The sequence below is a fragment of the Lynx canadensis genome, chromosome D4 (genome assembly GCF_007474595.2).
Source record: "Lynx canadensis isolate LIC74 chromosome D4, mLynCan4.pri.v2, whole genome shotgun sequence".
Taxonomy (NCBI): domain Eukaryota; kingdom Metazoa; phylum Chordata; class Mammalia; order Carnivora; family Felidae; genus Lynx; species Lynx canadensis.
This window is the reverse complement of record NC_044315.2, coordinates 14,192,002-14,212,139: the sequence shown is the minus strand read 5'-3', so window position 1 is coordinate 14,212,139 and position 20,138 is coordinate 14,192,002. Positions and strand designations below refer to the sequence as shown.

Genomic DNA, 20,138 nt, shown 5'->3' with positions numbered 1-20,138 from the left:
GCTCCTACAAGTTTCAATAACGCATCCTTAGAGGCATCTGGGTAGCTCAGTCAGTTAAGCATCCGACTGTTGGTTTCAGCTCACGTCACGATCTCATGGTTCGTGGGATGGATCCACACGTTGGGCTCTGTGTTTCAGGACAGAATTCTTGGAATTCTCTTTCTCTGTCTCTGCACCTCTCCTGTTCATGCTCCCCGCCCCCAAATAAATAAACTTTAAAAAATGCATCCTGATGATATCCATAGATTCTAGTTGTTTTTGTTTATTTGGTTGTTTGTTTGTTTTTTTTAAAATAGGCTTCACATCCAGTGTGGAGCCCAATGTAGGCCTTGAACTTACGACCCTGAGATCAAGACTGGGACACTTAATGGACTAAGTCCCCAGGTGCCCCACAGATTCTAGTTTTGATCAATTTCTTTAAATGTTTGTTGTTTGCCTAAGCTAGACAACTTGAGGTAAACTTCGAAGAGACTGCCATAATAGCTCATATACAGATAATCTTCCTGCTTGTTACTCTGAGGGGATAATAAAAGGGACCCCGTGTTGTTCATACGACAAACATATGATTACACAGCTGGACAATGGGATGGACTCCCCAATAACTGTGTAAGTCAGTTGTCACCTTGATCAGTTCCTTGGGGCTAGGATAACAAAACTGCTCTTTAAAAGTCAGAGCACACCCCACTCCATGGGGTTAATTAACTATGAACTTGTACAAATAATGGATGGCCTCACCTTGCTTTTAACTGGATTGGAGAATGCACTGGGGAATGCCCTTATCTCCCGGGACACGTGCTCTCCCACTTGCCAATGAATCCTCATAATTAGAATATTGTTAAGACTAGACATCAGGCAAAGAAGGCTTCTTAATGGTTTTATCCCTTAGCCATACTTGTGCTGGAAGCCACCACTATTGATGTAAAAGTGAGAAATAGAGGCTTTAGCCAAGCATATAGCAGCCACCTTTAACCCAACTCAACACACAAGTCACCCATAAATTCAAAAAGTGGCCTCCAAAACTTAATGTCCCTTGACATCCTGACTGCAAGATAAAGGGGAAGTTATTATGCTAATATTGAGATTAAATGTTGTGTGTGTGTGTGTGTGTGTGTGTGTGTGTGTGTATATATATATATATATCCCAGATGACCCTGCTAATGTATCCCAAGTTTTAGCAGATATACACATACAAATTAAGGTAATGTCTCACTCCTAGCCCTATCAATGTTTGGTTAAATTCTTGGTTGGGAATGGGACTACAGTCTATCTTAAAGGGTCTTCTTATCACACTTTTTTCTTTAAGGTTTTATTCTTAAGTAATCTCTATACCAGTTGTGGGGCTTGAATTCACAACCCAGAGTTAAAGCCACATGCTCTACCTACTGAGCCAGCCAGGCACCCCACACTTCTTATTTTTATTGTAATATTAATCCTAGTGTGTTGTCTCTTTTGCTTTATTCTCTCCTATTGTCGAGGTACAGGTAAAACTTCCTAACTCCTTCACCCAGCTGACAGATGATCCTTACTACACAAAACAGTCCTTCCTCAATATCCGCTCTGGACTCTACAGCAATGGGCTTCCATAATAGTTACTTGTAGGGACAGAGAGCAACCAGTTCAGTCCATTAGTAGGGACATCTCTACGGCCCCTGTCGGCTTGAAGAAGTTACAGCACATGGGCCGTTCGGCCTTCAACAGCCTTAAAGATTTTAGGACTGAAAATTGGTCAGGGAGGAAATGATGAGGGATAGAAGCAGAAAAATGTTCACTGTTAGCCCCAAAGGCTGACTTCTAGCCTGCATAGTTTTGATAAGGATCAAATAAGTGCTGGTTGCTACATTCTTAAAGGGTCTCATAACTGCCTGTGTATCTTATATCTCACCAATAGTTGATATTGAACTGAATGATAAATACCAGAGAAATCTTGCAAACGTACTTTTACGAGTACAAATTCAAAGAAGATATTTATGATCTAATACTCCCTGCACGTTCCACCCCCCTTGAGTACTAAGCGTGTAACCACCAGCTTCATACAACAAAAGTGCAGTTCTTTGTGCCTACGGGTCCTGGCCGCTGACCCCGTGCTACTTAAATAAACCTGTTAAGTTGCAGCATACAATGTGTCAAGAATTCTTTCTTGGCCATTGTGTTCAATGACCCCGGAACAGATGGGAGTGACTACCCAGTTTTGGGGGGTGATGGAACTGTCCTATATCTTAATTGTGGTACTAGTCTCACAACTGTATTCATTTCTCAAAATTATCAAACTGTTGTTAAAAACATAAAAGCAGGCCCAAATTGGGCCAGTTTATGCTAAGCCCCAAGTCACCAAACCAAGACTTAGTTCACTTTCAGCTCTGCCAGAAAGGGAATCCCACACCCATCAGGCATCTCCCAATCAGCACCAGTTAGGTCATCTGCCCGACAGCCCCCAGCCAGCCTCCAGGAGAGGTGCCTGCAGTAACCAACTGGCTTTTTTCTTTAGTAGAATCTCCTTGTTCCCACTCCCTTCTGCCTATAAATGCCTATCAATTTGTGTATCTCCTTGGAGCCGCTTTCTATCTGCTAGACTGTATGCTGCCCAATTCATGAATCAATGACCAAAGCCAGTAAGATCATTAAAATTCACTCAGTTGAATTTTGTTCTTTAATACTGTACTGCATACACATCATACCTTCAGGGATTTGACTGAGAAAAATAATTTAGAATTAAAAAAAAAACTAAAAAAAAAAAAACCCTCTTTGATATACAATCTAAGTGAAAATAATTATTACAATTTTCTTGTTAAATTATTTGTATGTTTGTATTTTGGTTTTCCAAAAAGCTTTACTTAATTATTCTGTAATAAAAAAACAGATTTTTAAAATGTGGACCATTAGAACACACATGGATAAAGTTCTAACAATCCAAATGGATTAGGAAAAAGTTTCAGGTTTTCTTTTGGCTTCAATTTTATTTTTAAGGTTTAAAATAATTTAAAGAAAGTCCTTCTTGGTTAGGTTCATCAGAAGCTTCAAGGAAATTAGAATGTTTTCATTTCTATGGATGTGTTGTTTCATACGGAGGAGTCCTGGGGTGAGCCAATCCTTAAGTATTCAAATTGCTAATTCAGGGATAAAACTGTATTTACAGAACTGTTAAATGTTAAAATTTACATGTAAAATAGGCTTGACAATAGGATATCCTGTTTTGGAAGCTGGAGTCAAAAGATCCCAGAATCTACATTCTCTAACCCACTGAGTCCCCAAAACAGTGACTCTTAACACTGACTCGAACACCTGCATAGCTTATTAAAATGCAGATGTATGGGTTACAGCCATTATTTACATACTCAGAATCTTGGGAATGGGTCCCAAGAATCTGTTAAGCTCTTCAAGAAATTCTTTTGCACATTACCACTTGAGAACTCTTGACCAGATAAAAGTAATATGGCCTAGACGTGGGGCTTTGCCAGGGTTCCTACTGATGGCTGAGACCCTAATGGCCGACAAAGAAAAGAAGGAATTCTATTGCTGAAAGCAATTATGCTCTTTTCAAATTTAAATCCATTCTGAAAAACAGTCAGGTTTTATTAGGCTAATAACTCTGTGACTATAAATAGACCCATCTTTTAAGGAGACACACAAGTTTAAAATGTTTCCTTTCTATAAATGTGAAATGTTTGTGCAAATGTAATATAAATTTATACACTTACACTTACAACCTTCCAGTTTCCCTTGCACGTGAGTACCTTTGTGTGCCTTCTCTTTCAAATCTCTTAATCCAGGCTGTAGGAGTAGAATAAAAGATGGTCTGAAAGTAATTGAGTTTCTGCATTTTTTTTTCACCTCAAGACTGCATTTGTGTAACCAAAGAATGTTGATTTTAAGAATGAAGGGTTTTGATATTATTTTAATGATAAGAGACACACATGCCAAGCTGCTATAAAATTTGTGAAGTATTTTGAAACATCTTTTAAAATGGCTGAAAATGATTTAATCACTTCTGAGTGTATTTTCTTATAAAATACACAGTAAAGAAAAACTTTAAATTTAACCTAAATACAAATTTTACCTATTTTCCCTTGAAAATGGCTCTATTTTAAATATTTTGTGAGCCCAACACTAAAAGAACTTCAGAGATGTTAAAATAAGGGTTTTGCCTTCTTTTTACTTCTCCATGGAATATAATTCCCAGAAACATTCAAACAATCTTGACCATGCATATATCACAATTAAGCATTTCAGTGGAAACCACGGTCAAAAACACAGGTCACTCTATAAACCATGTTTACTGACAAAGGAGACAGTAGTATACTTAAAAAAAAAAAAAAGTTGCCATACTTACTTTTTTACAATGAAAGACACAAAAGGAAAGAATAAATAATTAAAAGCTAAAATATATAGTACATATTTAAGGGTGAAAATCAGGACAAAATTTGAAGTTTTCGAAGAACTGCTACAAATACTATTTTGAAAATAGCGCTGACTTGGGAAGCAGGAGACCTAGACTCTAGCCCAGCTCTGACATGCCCTTGTCATATAATCTTTGAAAGTCACTTTGAGTCTCATTCTTCATAATGGATACTAAAACTACTGACACCTTAGCATGAACAAAGAGAGGGGCACCAAATTGTACTAGTAATCACTCTATTTGTAAACTCCTAAAACTCAGTTAAAAAAACAAAAATAAAAACTCAGTCTTTTTTAGTGACATTGTTGTGATATTCACACGATTTTTTATATTGTATAATAAAACATACCAACGTTCAGAAGATCGGTATAACTGAGTGGAATAATATTTTCCAAGTTCATTATGTTACAAAATCACACGTAGGGATGGGGGCACCTGGCTGGCTCAGTGGGCAGAACATGTGACTCTTGATAGGATTTCTACAATTATCTTGAAAAAGCTATTAAAATGTACTTTTAATCCTTTTAAGATGTACTCTTTCCTTTTTCTTCTACTAGCCAGAAGAAATTTGTAAAAATGTATAACAATGCCACTTGTCTCACTAATATTTTTGTTTCAAAAGTTATTTTTCATAAAAATTATTAATCCTTAACGGGCACATGTTGTTTATATTCATATTATTTATTAAATAATTATTTTAAAAATTCGAGTTCTCATAGCTAACACAATAAATCTTAATAAATACAACCCATATAAACCAAGCTTTCTCAGGTCCTGAGTAATTTTTAAGAGTTACAGAGGGGTCCTGAAACAAAAGGTTTCAGAACCACTGATCTAGACAATAAATACCAAGGGAAAAAGAATTGAGCTTATATTTCTAGTACTTGCTAGAAGTAAAAGGCTTATTTTACCTTGCCACAACTTCTCTAGGATTGCTTTCATTTCCTGGTTATATTATTACACATTAACCTTTATCATAATTCAGCTCCACTTGTAATACCCTGACATGTGATGCATAGGTGCTTTCATAAACAATGAGCTATGGTACTCCACCCTTAGTGTACCAATCATAGAAACTTACATTGACAGAATTCCATAAAGCCACACTTCCTGCTGTGACTCTAAGTAATCTATCTGCTACGTAGAAAGTTTCTGAAACTATATAAAGGAATTACGTCATATGATATAATTAGAAAATGCTTTTAAGGAAACAGTATCTCCAAATTCTAAGAATTTCGAGTAGAAAAAGTTACAATTCACTTCCTTGTGTCCCTAAATGATGTGTTTGAAAATAAGTGCGGGGAAGCCTGAGTGGCTAAGTTGGTTAAGCACCCAACTTCGGCTAAGGTCATGATGTCAACAGTTAATGAGTTCGAACCCTGGCATCAGGCTCTCTGCTGTCAGTGCAGGGCCTCCTTCAGATCCTTGGTTGGTCTCCCTCTCTCTCTCTGTCCCTCCCCAACTTGCACTCTCTCTCTCTCAAAAATAAAAAAAATTTAAAAACTAAAAATAAAAAATAAGTGGAGAGATTCTACTACCTCTTCCCACCAACGTAGATTTGATTAGAACAATGCTTTTTTTTTTAATTTGAGAGAGAGCACGTCAACAGGGGAGAGGGGCAGAGGGAGGGAGTGGGGGGACAGAGAGAGAGACAGAGACAGAGAGACAAAGAGAGAGAGAGAGAAAGAGAGAGAGAGAGAGAGAGAGAGAGAGAGAGAGAGAATCTTAAGCAGGCTCCACAGTCAGAAGCTCCACTGACCTGAGCCAAAACCATGAGGAGGAGGTTCAATTGACTGAGCCACCCAGGGGCCCCTAAATTTGCTTCAAACAATTCTTAGAAGAGTACAAAGCATTCACCCTCTGACCAAGAGTAAATTTAGAAAAAAAGAGAAAATGGACATTATTACACTTTAGAGCAGGCACTTTTCCATCAAAGTTTGCTGTATCAATCAATATTAATGTCAAAAAGTAGGTTTCATGAACAGGTGAACAACTGATGACAGTCATGAAAACTCTCCACTTGACATTTAAATATTAAGGACCGAGGTTCTGGGCAAGAATAAAGCCAGGGTTTATAGTCACCATACACTTCGATATCCCATGAAAAGCAACCTGTGACCAAAACTCTACTCTAGGACATTTTAATACTCCAGGAATGTGGTTCCACAACTCTCATATCACTGATTAACCATCAGAGCCTCAACCTATTATAAGAAATGCTGGAGCTGAAGAATAGAAGCAAAGAACCCTAACTATATAGCTAATTGTCACACATTGATAACATGAAGGGACTGATAATACTGTAGTATGTAACAATGTTTAGTCCTTTTTAAATTTTATTTATTTATTTTTTTTTTAAGTAAACTTCACTCCCAAGGTGGGGCTTGAACCCTGAGATCAGAGTTGAATGGCTCTACCCACTGAGCCAGTCAGCCACCCCTATGTTTTGTTTTGTTTTGTTTTGGTTTTGTTTTTCTTTAAGTAATCTCTATGCCCAATGTGGGGCTGGAACTCACAATCCCAAGCCTGAGTCTCACACTCCTCTGACTGAGTGTGAACCAGCCAGCTGTCCCTGAACAAATGACAATCTATGTGGAACCCAAAGACAATACTACATATAGAGATAGCTTGACATTATCCACATTATCTGTCAAAGGGAACATGGGATTCTTGTTCATTTTCCCTCCATTCTCTGGTGACTTCCTCACAGGGCTTCCTATAAGCATGGTTTACAGCACTCTTTTACCTTTAATTCCTATCTTTTCTAGATCTATCTCTCCTGTTTTCATTTTATTATTCCTCTGCAGTCTCACCGTGTATCTCTCACCTTTTACTTATAACTAGCCTTCTCACAATCTGCCCAAGAATGATTTGTGGGCCTGTCTGTCCTAATAGATCAAAAACTCCCTGGTGTTGGAGATTCATTTCGGTATCTTCTAGAGTATATAGCCCAGTGCCTTACATGTAAAAGGTGCTATTTAAAAAAAACTGCAAACAAATGTTGGCAAAGATACAGAGAAAATGGAATCCTTGGGCACTGTTGGTAAGACTGTAAAATGGTGCAATCACTATTAAAAAAAAAGTATGAAGATTAAAATAATTAAATTAGACCATTAAAAATAGAACTACCAAATGATCCAGCAATCCCACTTGAAAGCAGCGTCTGGAAGAGGTATTTGCATGATAAGGCTCATAGCAGTATTCACAACAGCCAAGAGGTAGAAGCAACTTAAGTGTCCGTCAACAGGTGAATGAAAAACAAAATGCAGTGATATACACACATACACCAACATTCAATGGAATATTACCCAGCCTTAAAAAAGAAGGGAATTCTGTCTCATGTTATAACAAGGAGCCTGGAGAACATTACGCAGAGATAAGCCAGTCACAAAAGGACAAACACTGTTATGATTCCATGTATACGAAGTATTTCAAGTAGTCAAATTCACAGCGACAGAAACTAGAAGGATGGCTACCAAGAGCCGAAGGAGCGGGGGCCGGAGGGGGGGGAAAGAGGATCATTGTTTAATAGGTGTAGAGTTCAAACTTGCAAGACGAAATGTTTTGGATATCTGCTGCACAGCAGTGGGAACACGCTTCACGCCACTGAGCTGTGTGCTCACAAATGGTTAAAACAGTAAATTTTACGTTATTTGTTTTTTACACCACCACAAAAATAGACAGACAGATAGATAGATAACTTTAAAAAGAACAGCCCTGCTGTACAAGATTATCTTGAAGGTCTTAGTTTGGCTAATTTGGTCAGAAAAAAAGCTTGGTGGCAAAGAGGAAGCAAGCATATGGTGAGAGGAGCAAGCCAACAGGGTGGCTTGACCCGCCTAGGAGCCTCTCCTCCTCCCCCCTTTCCCCCAAACAGGGTTACTTTTCGTTTTCTCCCACAGTTTAGAGAACCTCATCCCCACCCCCACTCCCTCACCCACTACAGGAGCCATACAAAAGCAGAACTTCCTGGGGACAAAACTCCACTTAGCCTCCTGCTGCTGGAGACTCAACTCCTCCTGGCAGGAGCCCTTGAAACATTTATGTGAAATAAGCCTTTTTTAAGATACTAGTTTATCCAAACTCTGGGCCAAGGAACACATTTGAGTAGAGGTGACATAGAGGAGAATTCACTTATTTAATGCAATGAAATATGAAGAGTTAAGGGCTGCAGTGAGACAATAAATCTTAAAAGTTATCAATTAGATAATTTCTGCTAAAAACCTAGATGTGAGAACCAGGGGTAGTGACTTCCATTTAAAAGCAAACAGCGTTTTAAGCACCCACGTGTCCTGAAACTTTTAGACCAAGACATCCCTAGAGCAATGCTGGGTGCAAGGCATGTTACACCCATTCTTCCCCTCACTTAAAATATTTTTTAGGATGAAATACACTTTTAAAATATTTGATTTTTAAGGAATCGCTACATCCAAATCTTCTAGTCAGACAATCAAAAACGACTCCATACATTGCCAAATATCCCCTGGGGGGTAAAATCCTCCCCTCCCGGTTGAGAACTGCTAATACAGAGGACTTAGCCCACTTCTTTTTTTTTTAATGTTTATCTTTATTTTTGACAGAGAGAGACAGAGCATGAGCGGGGGAGAGGCAGAGAGAGAGGGGGAGACACAGAATGTGAAGCAGGCTCCAGACTCTGAGCTGGCAGCACAGAGCCTGACGTGGGGCTTGAACTCATGAACCGTGAGATCACAACCCGAGCCAAAGTCAGATGCTTGACTGACTGAGCCACCCAGGTGCCCCATAAGTCAGTCCACTTCTAAAGTCAGGCCCCAATTTGTTGTGGCCTGTTGCTGTTTTATACCAGCTTCTCCCGTCTCTTCGGTTACTATGGTAACGTTAAACATAAGCTCACACTATATTCTTGGTAAACTTTTCTGTTATGAAGAGAAAAGAGGCAGGCTACAGATTCTAACAGAAATATAGGTATTTACCTATAACGCTTCTAAATTAATAGCTGAAAAAGGCTTCTTGGTTACTTGAAACACAAGGTGTTAAGAAGTTTCTAGATACTGGGGCGCCTGGGTGGCTCAGTCGGTGAGCGTCCGACTTCAGCTCAGGTCATGATCTCATGGTTGGTGAGTTCAAGCCCCATGTCGGGCTCTGTGCTGACAGCTCGGAGCCTGGAGCCTGCTTTGGATTCTGTGTCTCCCTCTCTGTCTGTTCCTCCCCCGCTCACACTCTGTCTCTCTCTCAAAAATAAATAAACATTAAAAAAAAAAAATTAAAAAAAAAAAAAAAGAAGTTTCTAGATACTAACATAGGCTTTTCAGTGCCTGAACATAAAATCTATTTGTCTAGATGCTTGGCTGGCCCACTTAATAGAGCATGCAATTTCTGATCTCAGCGTCCTGAGTTCAAGCCCCACGTTGGATATAGAGCTTACTTAAAAATAAATGAATGAATGAATGAATGAGTAAATAAAGTTTTATATGTTGTATTCAGCAGTGGATAACATCCATAAACAAGATAGGTAACTATAAAAATTAATACAGCTTTGGGCTCAGATGAAGGAAAGAGGACTTTTTGAATGAATGATACAAGAATGAGAAATCACTGTAGAACAGGACAACATGGCTTTGGAATGGAATCAATTTGCATTTGAATCTGAACTTTCTGATCTTGGGTAAAACGTTTAATCCCTCTGAGCCCAGAAAATAGGAGGGAAAAAAAAAAAAGCCTCTTTTGTTTCTTATCTTGAGGAAGGGGATAGTCTTTTACCTATCTGTATTTCCACTATACCTGGAAAATAATGTCAAGAAATGAATTTTAAGTAAAAAACGTCAAGACTCCTTTCTTCTTTAAGAAATCATTTAATATTTGTAAGACCTCTTGCCCTTCCAATAAGTCAGCTCCACACCAAGGTTATTTAAAGGATTCATGAATGACTTGGGACTGACCAGGCATGGTAACGAATAGGTTTCTTTTTCAAAAGTCAAAAACAGGGCCCTTGAACAATGAGGTTTTATATAAAAAGATTTAGACTCGTCCTCATCCACAATTCTTACATTTGTAAGTAATCTTTAAGCCTAATAAGAATTCTACCATTTGGGTATCACGGGAGATGTTGGTTATAGCACCATAGAAGCCCTCCACCAGAGAGGAGCAGGTACTGGCCTTAAGATCAAAATACAAGCCAAAAGGAGTGGGGGATCCTTCCACAGAATCGCCTTAACCTCTGATTGGCATAAAACAGGGTGGTGGTTAATCTTAGCTCTTTTACAGAGAAGAAAAGCTGTGAAAAGCTGAGCATTCTCTTTATGAGCCTTTCACTTTATTTCTATAAAGACCTGAGATCTGAGCATTCAATGATAGTTAAAATTACCTTACATCAAAGGGTAGTACCAGTATGTTAACATCACACTAACGGGCAACCTGCATTTTTATCCCCTCATCCCATTCCCCTCCAGCAAATACACAGTTTCAACTCTTCCCTCTTCTAGCTCTGGTGAGGACATCTAGTCTTTTCTGAAAAGTCTCGAGGAACAGCCCAGGGTCGTTTTCAGTAATTAGGAGAAACTGTCATAAAGAACATGCTTATGAAAGTCCCATAACATATCACCTCACTGAAAAGGAAAAGGAAACATGAAACATTTTCTGCCAAGTACAAATATAATACAATTTTTGTTTCCATCGTCAAAATAGATAACCTGGAGGAGTTTAGATGTCTAACTCTTTTTGGGGTCTAAAATTTGGGGTTAGATACCATGGGCAATGGAAATTTGCTAACTGTGTGTTTTGGTAATTTACAAGTATAATGAATGAGATAAAACGGCTTCGATTTTCCCAAAATTCAGAACACTACTTCATTCCAAAAGAGATGTCACCTATAAATAGCCTCCCTCTTCTTAAATTTTATGTTTGGTTGAACTTTTCCCTTTGTACATCATTTGGTTACATAATCTGTGGCAAGAGACAGCTAGACAAGGAATATTCAACACTTTAACCAATGACAATGTTCAGGGTGCTGGAAAATGAATCTTTCCACAAAAGACACATCCAGTGTCAAAGAAAACCTCTTATATAGATCCTGACAAAGGACAAATTTAACGTCTAAGTGAGATCAACTTGAACAAAACATTCAAAATTTCTAAACAAGTTATGTTACCCTGAGTACCTTTCATCAGTGGACTTAAGTCACTTACAATGTTGGTGAAGCGTTAATATGCAGAGAAAGCCACGTGGATATAGGTGAGTTATACTTTCTACGACACTCCCAATCCTGGGTTGGAGTCAGAAGGCTAGGCTTTCCAAAATGCCTAATGTGTCATGTGTTTGGTGTAATCTGAAATTCAAGATTTTCTGGGCCAGGCTGGTGACTTCCTAAGGAACATGTTCAGACCTTGTTTTAACTAGCAGTTTCTTAGTCTCTTATAAGTAATCATTTGTTCTACATTAGCTTGGGCTTCTTTATTCCTAAAGATCTTCCATTAGGCTTGAATGTCTTGTTATCTGTAATCAGGTATTTACACAGTAATATGTTTCCTTTATTTTGCACTCATCGTTAGCTATTCTGTGGCTAACCCCATCTGCCTTAGGGTGATGTGGAACAGCAACTCCTGAGGTCCTCTTAGCCTTCATCTCCTGACCCACCTGAAGTTTCTCAAAGGGCTCTGGGTCACTGTACTTACTACCTAGGTAATGACAACATTATCATGAGTTTCCTTCACTTCAATGACTCCAAGACAGGCCAGAATTGCTAACCTTTGGGTCTAGGTGTCCAAATCCAACCATTCTTTTTTTTTTCTTTTCCTTTTTTTTTTTTAAGATTTTTTTTTTTTTAATTTAAATTTACTTAAGTAATTCCTATACCCAACTTGGGGCTCAAACTCATGACCCCAAGATCAAGAGTCACATGCTCTTCTGAATGAGCCAACCAGACGCTCAAAGTTACACCAACACTTAGAAATCACTTTTTTTTAAGATTTTTTTTTTTTTTTTTTAAGTAACCTCTACAACCCAATGTGCGGCTCAAACTCACAAGCCTAAGATAAAGAGTTGCATGCTCCATCGACTGAGCCAGCCAGGTGCTTCTAGAAAGCTACAAATCTTATAGTAAGCCTATAAGCTAAAACTACATGGTTTATAGCACAACCAGATATAGAGAACACAGTAGAAAACACAGCTAATTCATTCATGGAAATTTAGCATTGGATAGTACAAACAGTTGCCAAATTCTCTACTGCTAATTTGGGCCAGTTAGCATAAAACTCATCGGATTTGTTTAAAAGTATCTTCTTTTGGAAGGAAATGCTAAAGAACATGAGGAAAAGACTGAAGAAGAGGAGAGAGAAACTCATGTATCTATTGAAAAGGGGGTCAGGGGCGCCTGGGTGGCGCAGTCGGTTGGGCGTCCGACTTCAGCCAGGTCACGATCTCGCGGTCCGTGAGTTCGAGCCCCGCGTCGGGCTCTGGGCTGATGGCTCAGAGCCTGAGCCTGCTTCCAATTCTGTGTCTCCCTCTCTCTCTGCCCCTCGCCCGTTCATGCTCTGTCTCTCTCTGTCCCAAAAATAAATAAACGTTGAAAAAAAAAAAAAAATTTAAAAAAAAAGAAAAGGGGGTCAATTACACCCGTGAACGACTTGGGTGTTCTGCTCTCAACGAGTAAACAGGAAAAAAAATCTAAATAGCTGAAGTCAGACTATCCTACCTAAAGGCTTTTACCTCTCAGTATTAAAAGGAGTATTTTATGCAAAATAAATTGCCCAAACTAAAACATTCAAAAATGTTAAATATTCTCAAGAAAACAATAGCTTGAGCCCTCCATACTTCAGGTAACACTTCTTCCCATAAAGGAAAAAGAAATGAATACATTGAAGGAACATACAACTACTGAATAGCTAAAAGAAAAATAAAGCAACAAGGACCAAATGTGTTTCAAAGATCTACTATATAGACTACTAAATTAAAATTCATAGTATATGTGTAAAAAAACTACTGCACATACTAATGTTAATTTTTATATTTAAAATAATCACTTTTCTCTTTTAAGCAGCAATTATCCCCCAGTATGATTCTTACTCAGTTGAGCTAAAGGATATAAGGGAGCAGCACCAGGATGTACATAGGCTGATAAAAGAGAATCCCAGAATTATAGAAAAAGGGTAAGGTACTGAGGGATGAGAAACAAAGTCCAGTACCTTTTCATTTGCACCCAAATCTTCAAAGAAATGAAACCATAGGTTATCAGTCTAGCAATTTATTTGATACTCGATCTAAACCATTTCAGTAATCTTCATGGATAGAATTAAAAGGTCACACCCCTGGGGCGCCTGGGTGGCTCAGTCAGTTAAGCATCTGACTTTGGCTCAGGTCATGATCTTGCGGTTTGTGAGTTTGAGCCCACGCTCCCCCACTTGTGCTCTATCTCTGTCTATCCAAAATAAATAAACATAAAAAAAATTTAAAGAAAAAAAGGACACCCCCCACCCCCGCCCGGGTGACAGATGGAAGCTACACTTGTGATCACAGCATAATGTATAAACTTGAGGAATCACTGTGTTGTACACCTGAAACTAATGTAACATTGTGAGTCAGCTATACTCAAAATGTAAAAATAAAAATAAAAACATCAGACTCCTTTCAAGACTTTGGTCAACTTTGGTAAAGATGATCCACAATAAATATTATTACCTGGTTAATGGGAGACAGAATTTTGCAAAACAAACTCTCTCCTCTCTTCCCTAACCCATCTTTTATGAACAAGAACCCATAAAAATGATACATTATTTACAGGAGAATGGGGTGGACAAGGATGAATCCACTTTATAAAGCAGGAATAAACTATGATACATATATTATTGGTAAAGTAATTAAGAAACATAACTCACCATTTTTTAGGCTTTGACAATGGTTTGTATTTGCTGTATTTTACACGCCATTCAAGAACTTCTTTACAGCGCTGACAAACTCCATCATGAAGCTTTGCATTAATTTTCTTAAAAACAAACAGAAAAACAAATTAAAAATTTCACTTGTGAGCCAGCATTGCAAACCCATGAAAAAGGCACATGAGAAATTTAAGTTTTTTTTTAAATAGTAACCTATGGAGCGCCTGGGTGGCTCAGTCAGGTAAGCCTCCAACTTCAGCTCAGGTCATGATCTCGCAGTCCATGAGTTCGAGCCCTAACTTGGGCTCTGTGTTGACAGCTCAGAGCCTGGAGCCTGCTTGGGATTCTGTGTCTCCCTCCCTCTGTGCCTCTCCCCTGCTCACTCTCTGCTTCTCTCTCAAAAATAAATATACATTAATAAATGAATCAATTAATTACTAATAAAATAGTAACCTAAATTTAATCGGTGTAATATTTTAAGATACAATATGTGTGTTTTTTTTACTATGTATTTTTACATGCATTACTCAAGTTGGTTCTTTTACAAAGGCAAAGATTCTTAATGAGGTGGAGCTCAGAATTAACCTTTTGGCAGGAGTATATGTTTTTAGATTTATTTATTTTGAGAGAGAGAGAGAGTGCAGGGGAGGGGCTGAGAGAGAAGGAGAGAGAGAGAGAATACCAAGCAGACTCTGCAATGTCAGGACAGAGTCTGATGCAGGGTTTGAACCCATGAACTGCGAGATCAATGACCTGAGCCAAAATCAAGACTTGGCAGCTTAACTGACTAAGCCACCCAGGCACCCCGGCAGGACTATTTTACAAAGTCCTCCCCATTGATTCTGATGTGTGCAAGTGTGTGTGTGTGTGTGTGTGTGTGTGTGTGTGTGTGTTGAATGTTTATTTATTTACTTTTCAGAGAGAGACAGAAAGAATGCAAGCAAGGGGCAGAAAGAGAGGGAGACCTAGAATCTGAAGCAGGTTCTGTGCTGATGGCGGGGCTCAAACTCACAAACCGTGAGACCATGACCTGAGTTGTAGCCAGATGCTGAACCAATGGAGCTACCCAGGCTCCCCCTGATGTGTACAAATGTTAAAACTCAAATTTGTACAGACAGGATATGTGCATTTTACTGCGTGTAGGTTATATTCAATAAAAATATAATAATAAAAACCTAATTCATATTTTAAGCCTACTGTTTCCAACATTTCGAACTTTACCACTGAGAAACAAGAAAATACGCTGAGAAATTATAGTCCCAAATTGTCAACCTGGAGGCGTGTGAGCAGAGACCAGGATACCTGAGAAAGGAGTGTCAGGGAGAAGCAGCTTGAAGCAAAAGGGTACTTAGTCTTCAACTGTAATTCTGTATTCTCACAGAAAGAAAAAATGTTTTAGAAAACTGATTTCTAATCTGATTCCTTCAGAATAGAAAATAAATGTGTGCTGGGAATATCTGTGGTGGGAAAAGGGCTTTATGAGGGGGAAAACCCCATTTTTATTAGGGTTTTCTTCTCAAAATGTGTTGGGAAATTAGGAGGATGAAAAAAATTTTAATGTGTCATGTGTTCTCCCCACTAGTTTTATATTTTATAATATATTCGTGTGATTCAGGACCTAGACTCTATATTCTCACTAAGTCCTCTGAGAATTCTCTATCTTACTTTGGCTCTGCAGGCCTGGTCTCTGCCTATTGTTGAAACAATGAGAAGATGTCATTTTACCTTTTCTTTGCTTCCTTTGTTTCCTTTTTTAATTTCTCAAGAGGAGACAGAAAAGCATCACAAAAGATGCAGAGTCTTTGGGAGGTTATCTGATGCTGAGTCTTTAAAGTTCTACATAAGAAGGTAAAATAATTTGACACAACATTTACTCAAAGAGAAAATATTTCAAGGGTATGTTCAAAAATCATAAATTAAGCTGTGAATACGTTTTGTTTGATTTTACTTCTGTGGTAAAAAACATATTCTGTTACTTATGAATTGTGTGTTGGGTATTCCTTTCTCCCCAACCTAGATGTAGAGTCCCTGGAAAAACAAATTCTGGTGGCACCTGGGTGGCTCAGTCAGTTGAGCGTCTGACTTCGGCTCAGGTCATGATCTCTCAGCTCGTGGGTTCGAGCCCTGCGTCGGGCTCTGTGCTGACAGCTCGGAGCCTGGAGCCTGCTTCGGATTCTGTGTCTCCCTCTCTCTCTGCCTCTAACACACTCGCATTCTGTCTCTCTCAAAAATAAGTAAACATTAAAAAAAAATTTTAAAAGAAAAAAAAAAACAAATTCTGCATGAGGCTGTATTCTTCACTTATTGTGGTCTGTTACCTGTTGCCAAAAAGAAGAAAATCTGTGTCCAATACTAAGCTCTTCTTATCAAACTCGATACTTAGCTGTCCCACATAAGGCTTGCTAAGGAATACCCAGAACTAAAGTTTACATCTCATCATTTGCTCTCACTGCCCTCTGGTGCCTGGAATTTCTTACTAAAAGCATTATTTATGGTGGGGGGGGGGGGCGGGATGACGCCTGAGTGGCTCAGTTGGTAAGCAACCAACTTCGGCTCAGGTCATGATCTCATGGTTTGTGAGTTCAAGCCCCGCATCAGGCTCTGTGCTGACAGCTTGGAGCCTGGAGCCTGCTTCTGATTCTTGTGTCTCCCTCTCTGACCATCCCCTGCTCGCTCTCTCTCTTTCTCGTTCTCTCTCTCTCTCAAAAATAAACACTAAAAAAATTTTTTTAAAGCATTACTTGTATTTGCCCAACTCTAAGAGTCATGGGAACAAGGTAATGACTTGAATTATGACTACAATATGAATGTGATAGGAGCTTTCTAACTAGAATATTCTTAGAATGCAAAACATTTTGTTATTGCAATTTTATTATATATAACACACTCTGCTTGTTAATCAGGGAGCATTATTTAGTTTCTTGTTTGTTTCTGTATCCAATTTCTGACCAGTTCATCTTGATTTACAAAGCTGCACATAGCTGGGCAACTGGTTTCTTCAGGGTGGATCGGACAGTAGAACAAAACAGGTCTTTGTGGAAACTTGTCCTGTGAGGGATGTGTGAAGCAGTGTAAATGGAGATGTGGTAGAGAGTTCACATGACTAACAGGCACTACTACAAAATTAAACTTGATTTTCACGTGTTAAGAAATGAATGAGAGTAAGAATACAAATGCATGGTACTTTCACTTAAAAATAGTTGCAAAAAGAGAGAAAATTACGTACTTCTGTTTTACCATATTTTGGCAAACCAGAAAAAGTTAAATCCAGAGATCTGAGCAATGAAAGCTAATCCTAGTTCTAGGAACCATTCTGCCTGGAGCAAAGATGGCAATCTTACCTTACTCACACCTATGTTTACAACTAACCCTGTTTTGGCAATTAATTTTAGCATATCCCTCCTGGTAGAAATAATAGCTTATTAAGGTTCAGATTTATGCATGCCCAAATATAAAATCAAAACTTAGTTTTGTAAGTATAAAATCCTTTAAAGATCATTTTTTTTTTTTGCATTTAAGCATCTTTCCATTGATAAAAAAATTAGCAATCTCTCTTTTTTTTAACATTTATTTATTTTTGAGACAGAGAGAGACAGAGCATGAATGGGGGAGGGTCAGAGAGAGAGGGAGACACAGAATCTGAAACAGTCTCCAGGCTCTGAGCTGTCAGCACAGAGCCCGACCCGGGGCGTGAACCCACCGACCGCGAGATCATGACCTGAGCTGAAGTCAGACGCTCAACCGACTGAGCCACCCAGACACCCCAAAATCTAAATTATTAAAAAGAATAACAATTCTAACTGGTGCTGAAAATCCATTTCCATGAAATGGCCTTGTTCCTCCCCGGCATTACCCCGTCCTCCAAAATAAGGTTGTGGTGCTAATATAGTTACAACAGTATTACTTCAGAAAACAGGATTTTTATATCCTATTTATATTTAAAAGTATATATTTTTAAAATTTTGTATTAATACCCCTTAGACAGGATTAATAATCTCTAGATTTGGGAGCAAGAACTTATATGACTAATAATACTAACATAAAAATGTGTCTTTTAGACTTTCAAATCAAAAACTGTTTTAAATCCTTTTAATAAATATGGCCAGGACATTGTTGGTCATACAGTATCTTCAAAATAAACACAACCAAAAGTAGGTGAGGGAATCAAATTACAGGGAAAGTGAGGGTAGACAGGGAAGATGACGAAGCCGGTCAAGAGCAAAGCTAGGAAACGCACCATGAGTGATGGACCACAAGTGAGCTCCAAGGTTTCTTAGCCAGAGCTTTCTAGCAGCCAGTAAAACATGAGCTCCACTCCCCTACCTGCTTCAATGTCTGTAACATGCCCAAAATCCAATTTCTCGGAGGTAGCACAACTATTCTTGCTACTGAAACCCAAAGTCTGATCTTTCCCAAAAAGGAACTCATAGGAATAAGCCACGGTCTCAAAAACACCCTTACAAGATAAAGCGGTTCACAGAGCTGTTTTCTACCAGGGTTCTCAAAGTAGTCTGGTGTTACGTAATGTCAAACACAGTGAGGTAAAAGTTATTCTCAGGAGTACAGACGCCTGATATCAATAGGATCTAGGGGCGCCTGGGTGGCGCAGTCGGTTAAGCGTCCGACTTCAGCCAGGTCACAACCTCGCGGTCCGTGAGTTCGAGCCCCGCGTCGGGCTCTGGGCTGATGGCTCAGAGCCTGGAGCCTGTTTCCGATTCTGTGTCTCCCTCTCTCTCTGCCCCTCCCCTGTTCATGCTCTGTCTCTCTCTGTCCCAAAAATAAATAAAAAACGTTGAAAAAAAAATTTAATAGGATATATAGGAATGCACTGCATATAATAAGGCCATCATAAATAGTATTTCTCTTAAATGAGTTCTAAAAACATTCACCTTTATTATGAAAAATTTCAAACATGCAGAAAATTTAAAGCAATAGTAATGCATAGCCACATACACATTATCTGGAGACAATTATTAACGTTTTTAACCTGTTTTTGTGTGTATACTCTTAATCTAAGTTGCAGACATCATGACCCTTTACCTCTTGACCATAATATATCCTAGAATACTTTCTCCTAATTAACCACACTGCTGTTACACTTCAGAAGAAATGAAAAAAAACTCTCCAATGTCATTGAGTATAGCCAGTCTACCTTGAAATTTCCTCACCTGTCCCCTGCTACCTAAATCAGTATTCAAGTACTGTTTGGCTGTTCTCTCTCTTTTGTTCTAGAAGGATGTCCGTCTTTTATCCTCTTTTGCACTGATGTTTTTCAAAATTCCAGGCAAGCAAATTTGTCTGATTCTGGATTTATCTGATTCTTTATTCCTGACGTAATTTAACTCATTGTTCTTTCTACCATATTTCCACAAAATGTAAGTTAGGTTTAAAGGCCTGGTTAGATCCAGGTTTAACAATTTTTTGATAATGCTGCTTCTGCATAATTCATATTACTCCCACCAGGAGACACAAAATATCCAGTTCTCATGGAGTCAGGGATATGAAATTGGACTTGGATAAAATGGTGACTGTCCTGAGCACTTCAAATTATAAAGATTAGTAACAATCTACGTGGTCATATCAATATACTGTTCCACAATAACATTTCATTTCATGGTTTTAGCACCCACTCAAGACCCTTTGCCTTGGGACACCTGGGTGACTCAGTCCACACTGCCAGCATGGAGCCTGCTTAGAGTTCTTCTTCTTCCCCTTTCTCTACCCTTCACTGCTAAAGCTCACGTTCTCTCTCTCTCAAAATAAATAAACTTTAAAAAAAATTTAAAAAGACCTTTTGCCTGAATCAATAATTTTGTTTATTTAGTAACCTCCATACTTACTTGTTTATTTAGTAAGTTATTTAATCAATCAATCAATTAATTAATTTACTTATTTAG

At 38.5% G+C, this 20,138-nt stretch overlaps 1 protein-coding gene across 2 annotated transcripts in view; it reads right to left on the bottom strand.

The window, feature by feature from the left end:
• The window catches only part of CD4H9orf85 (chromosome D4 C9orf85 homolog), a 126,071-nt gene that overhangs the window by 74,740 nt on the left and 31,193 nt on the right, over positions 1-20,138 (bottom strand). For both annotated transcript variants that reach the window (XR_003964239.1, XM_030293830.2), the window contains exon 2: positions 14,242-14,348. Coding sequence is in view for 1 of the 2 variants with exons in the window: in XM_030293830.2 (XP_030149690.1) it covers positions 14,242-14,348 (107 nt within the window). In the remaining variant the exon portion in view is untranslated. The remainder of the gene's footprint in view (positions 1-14,241; positions 14,349-20,138) is intronic.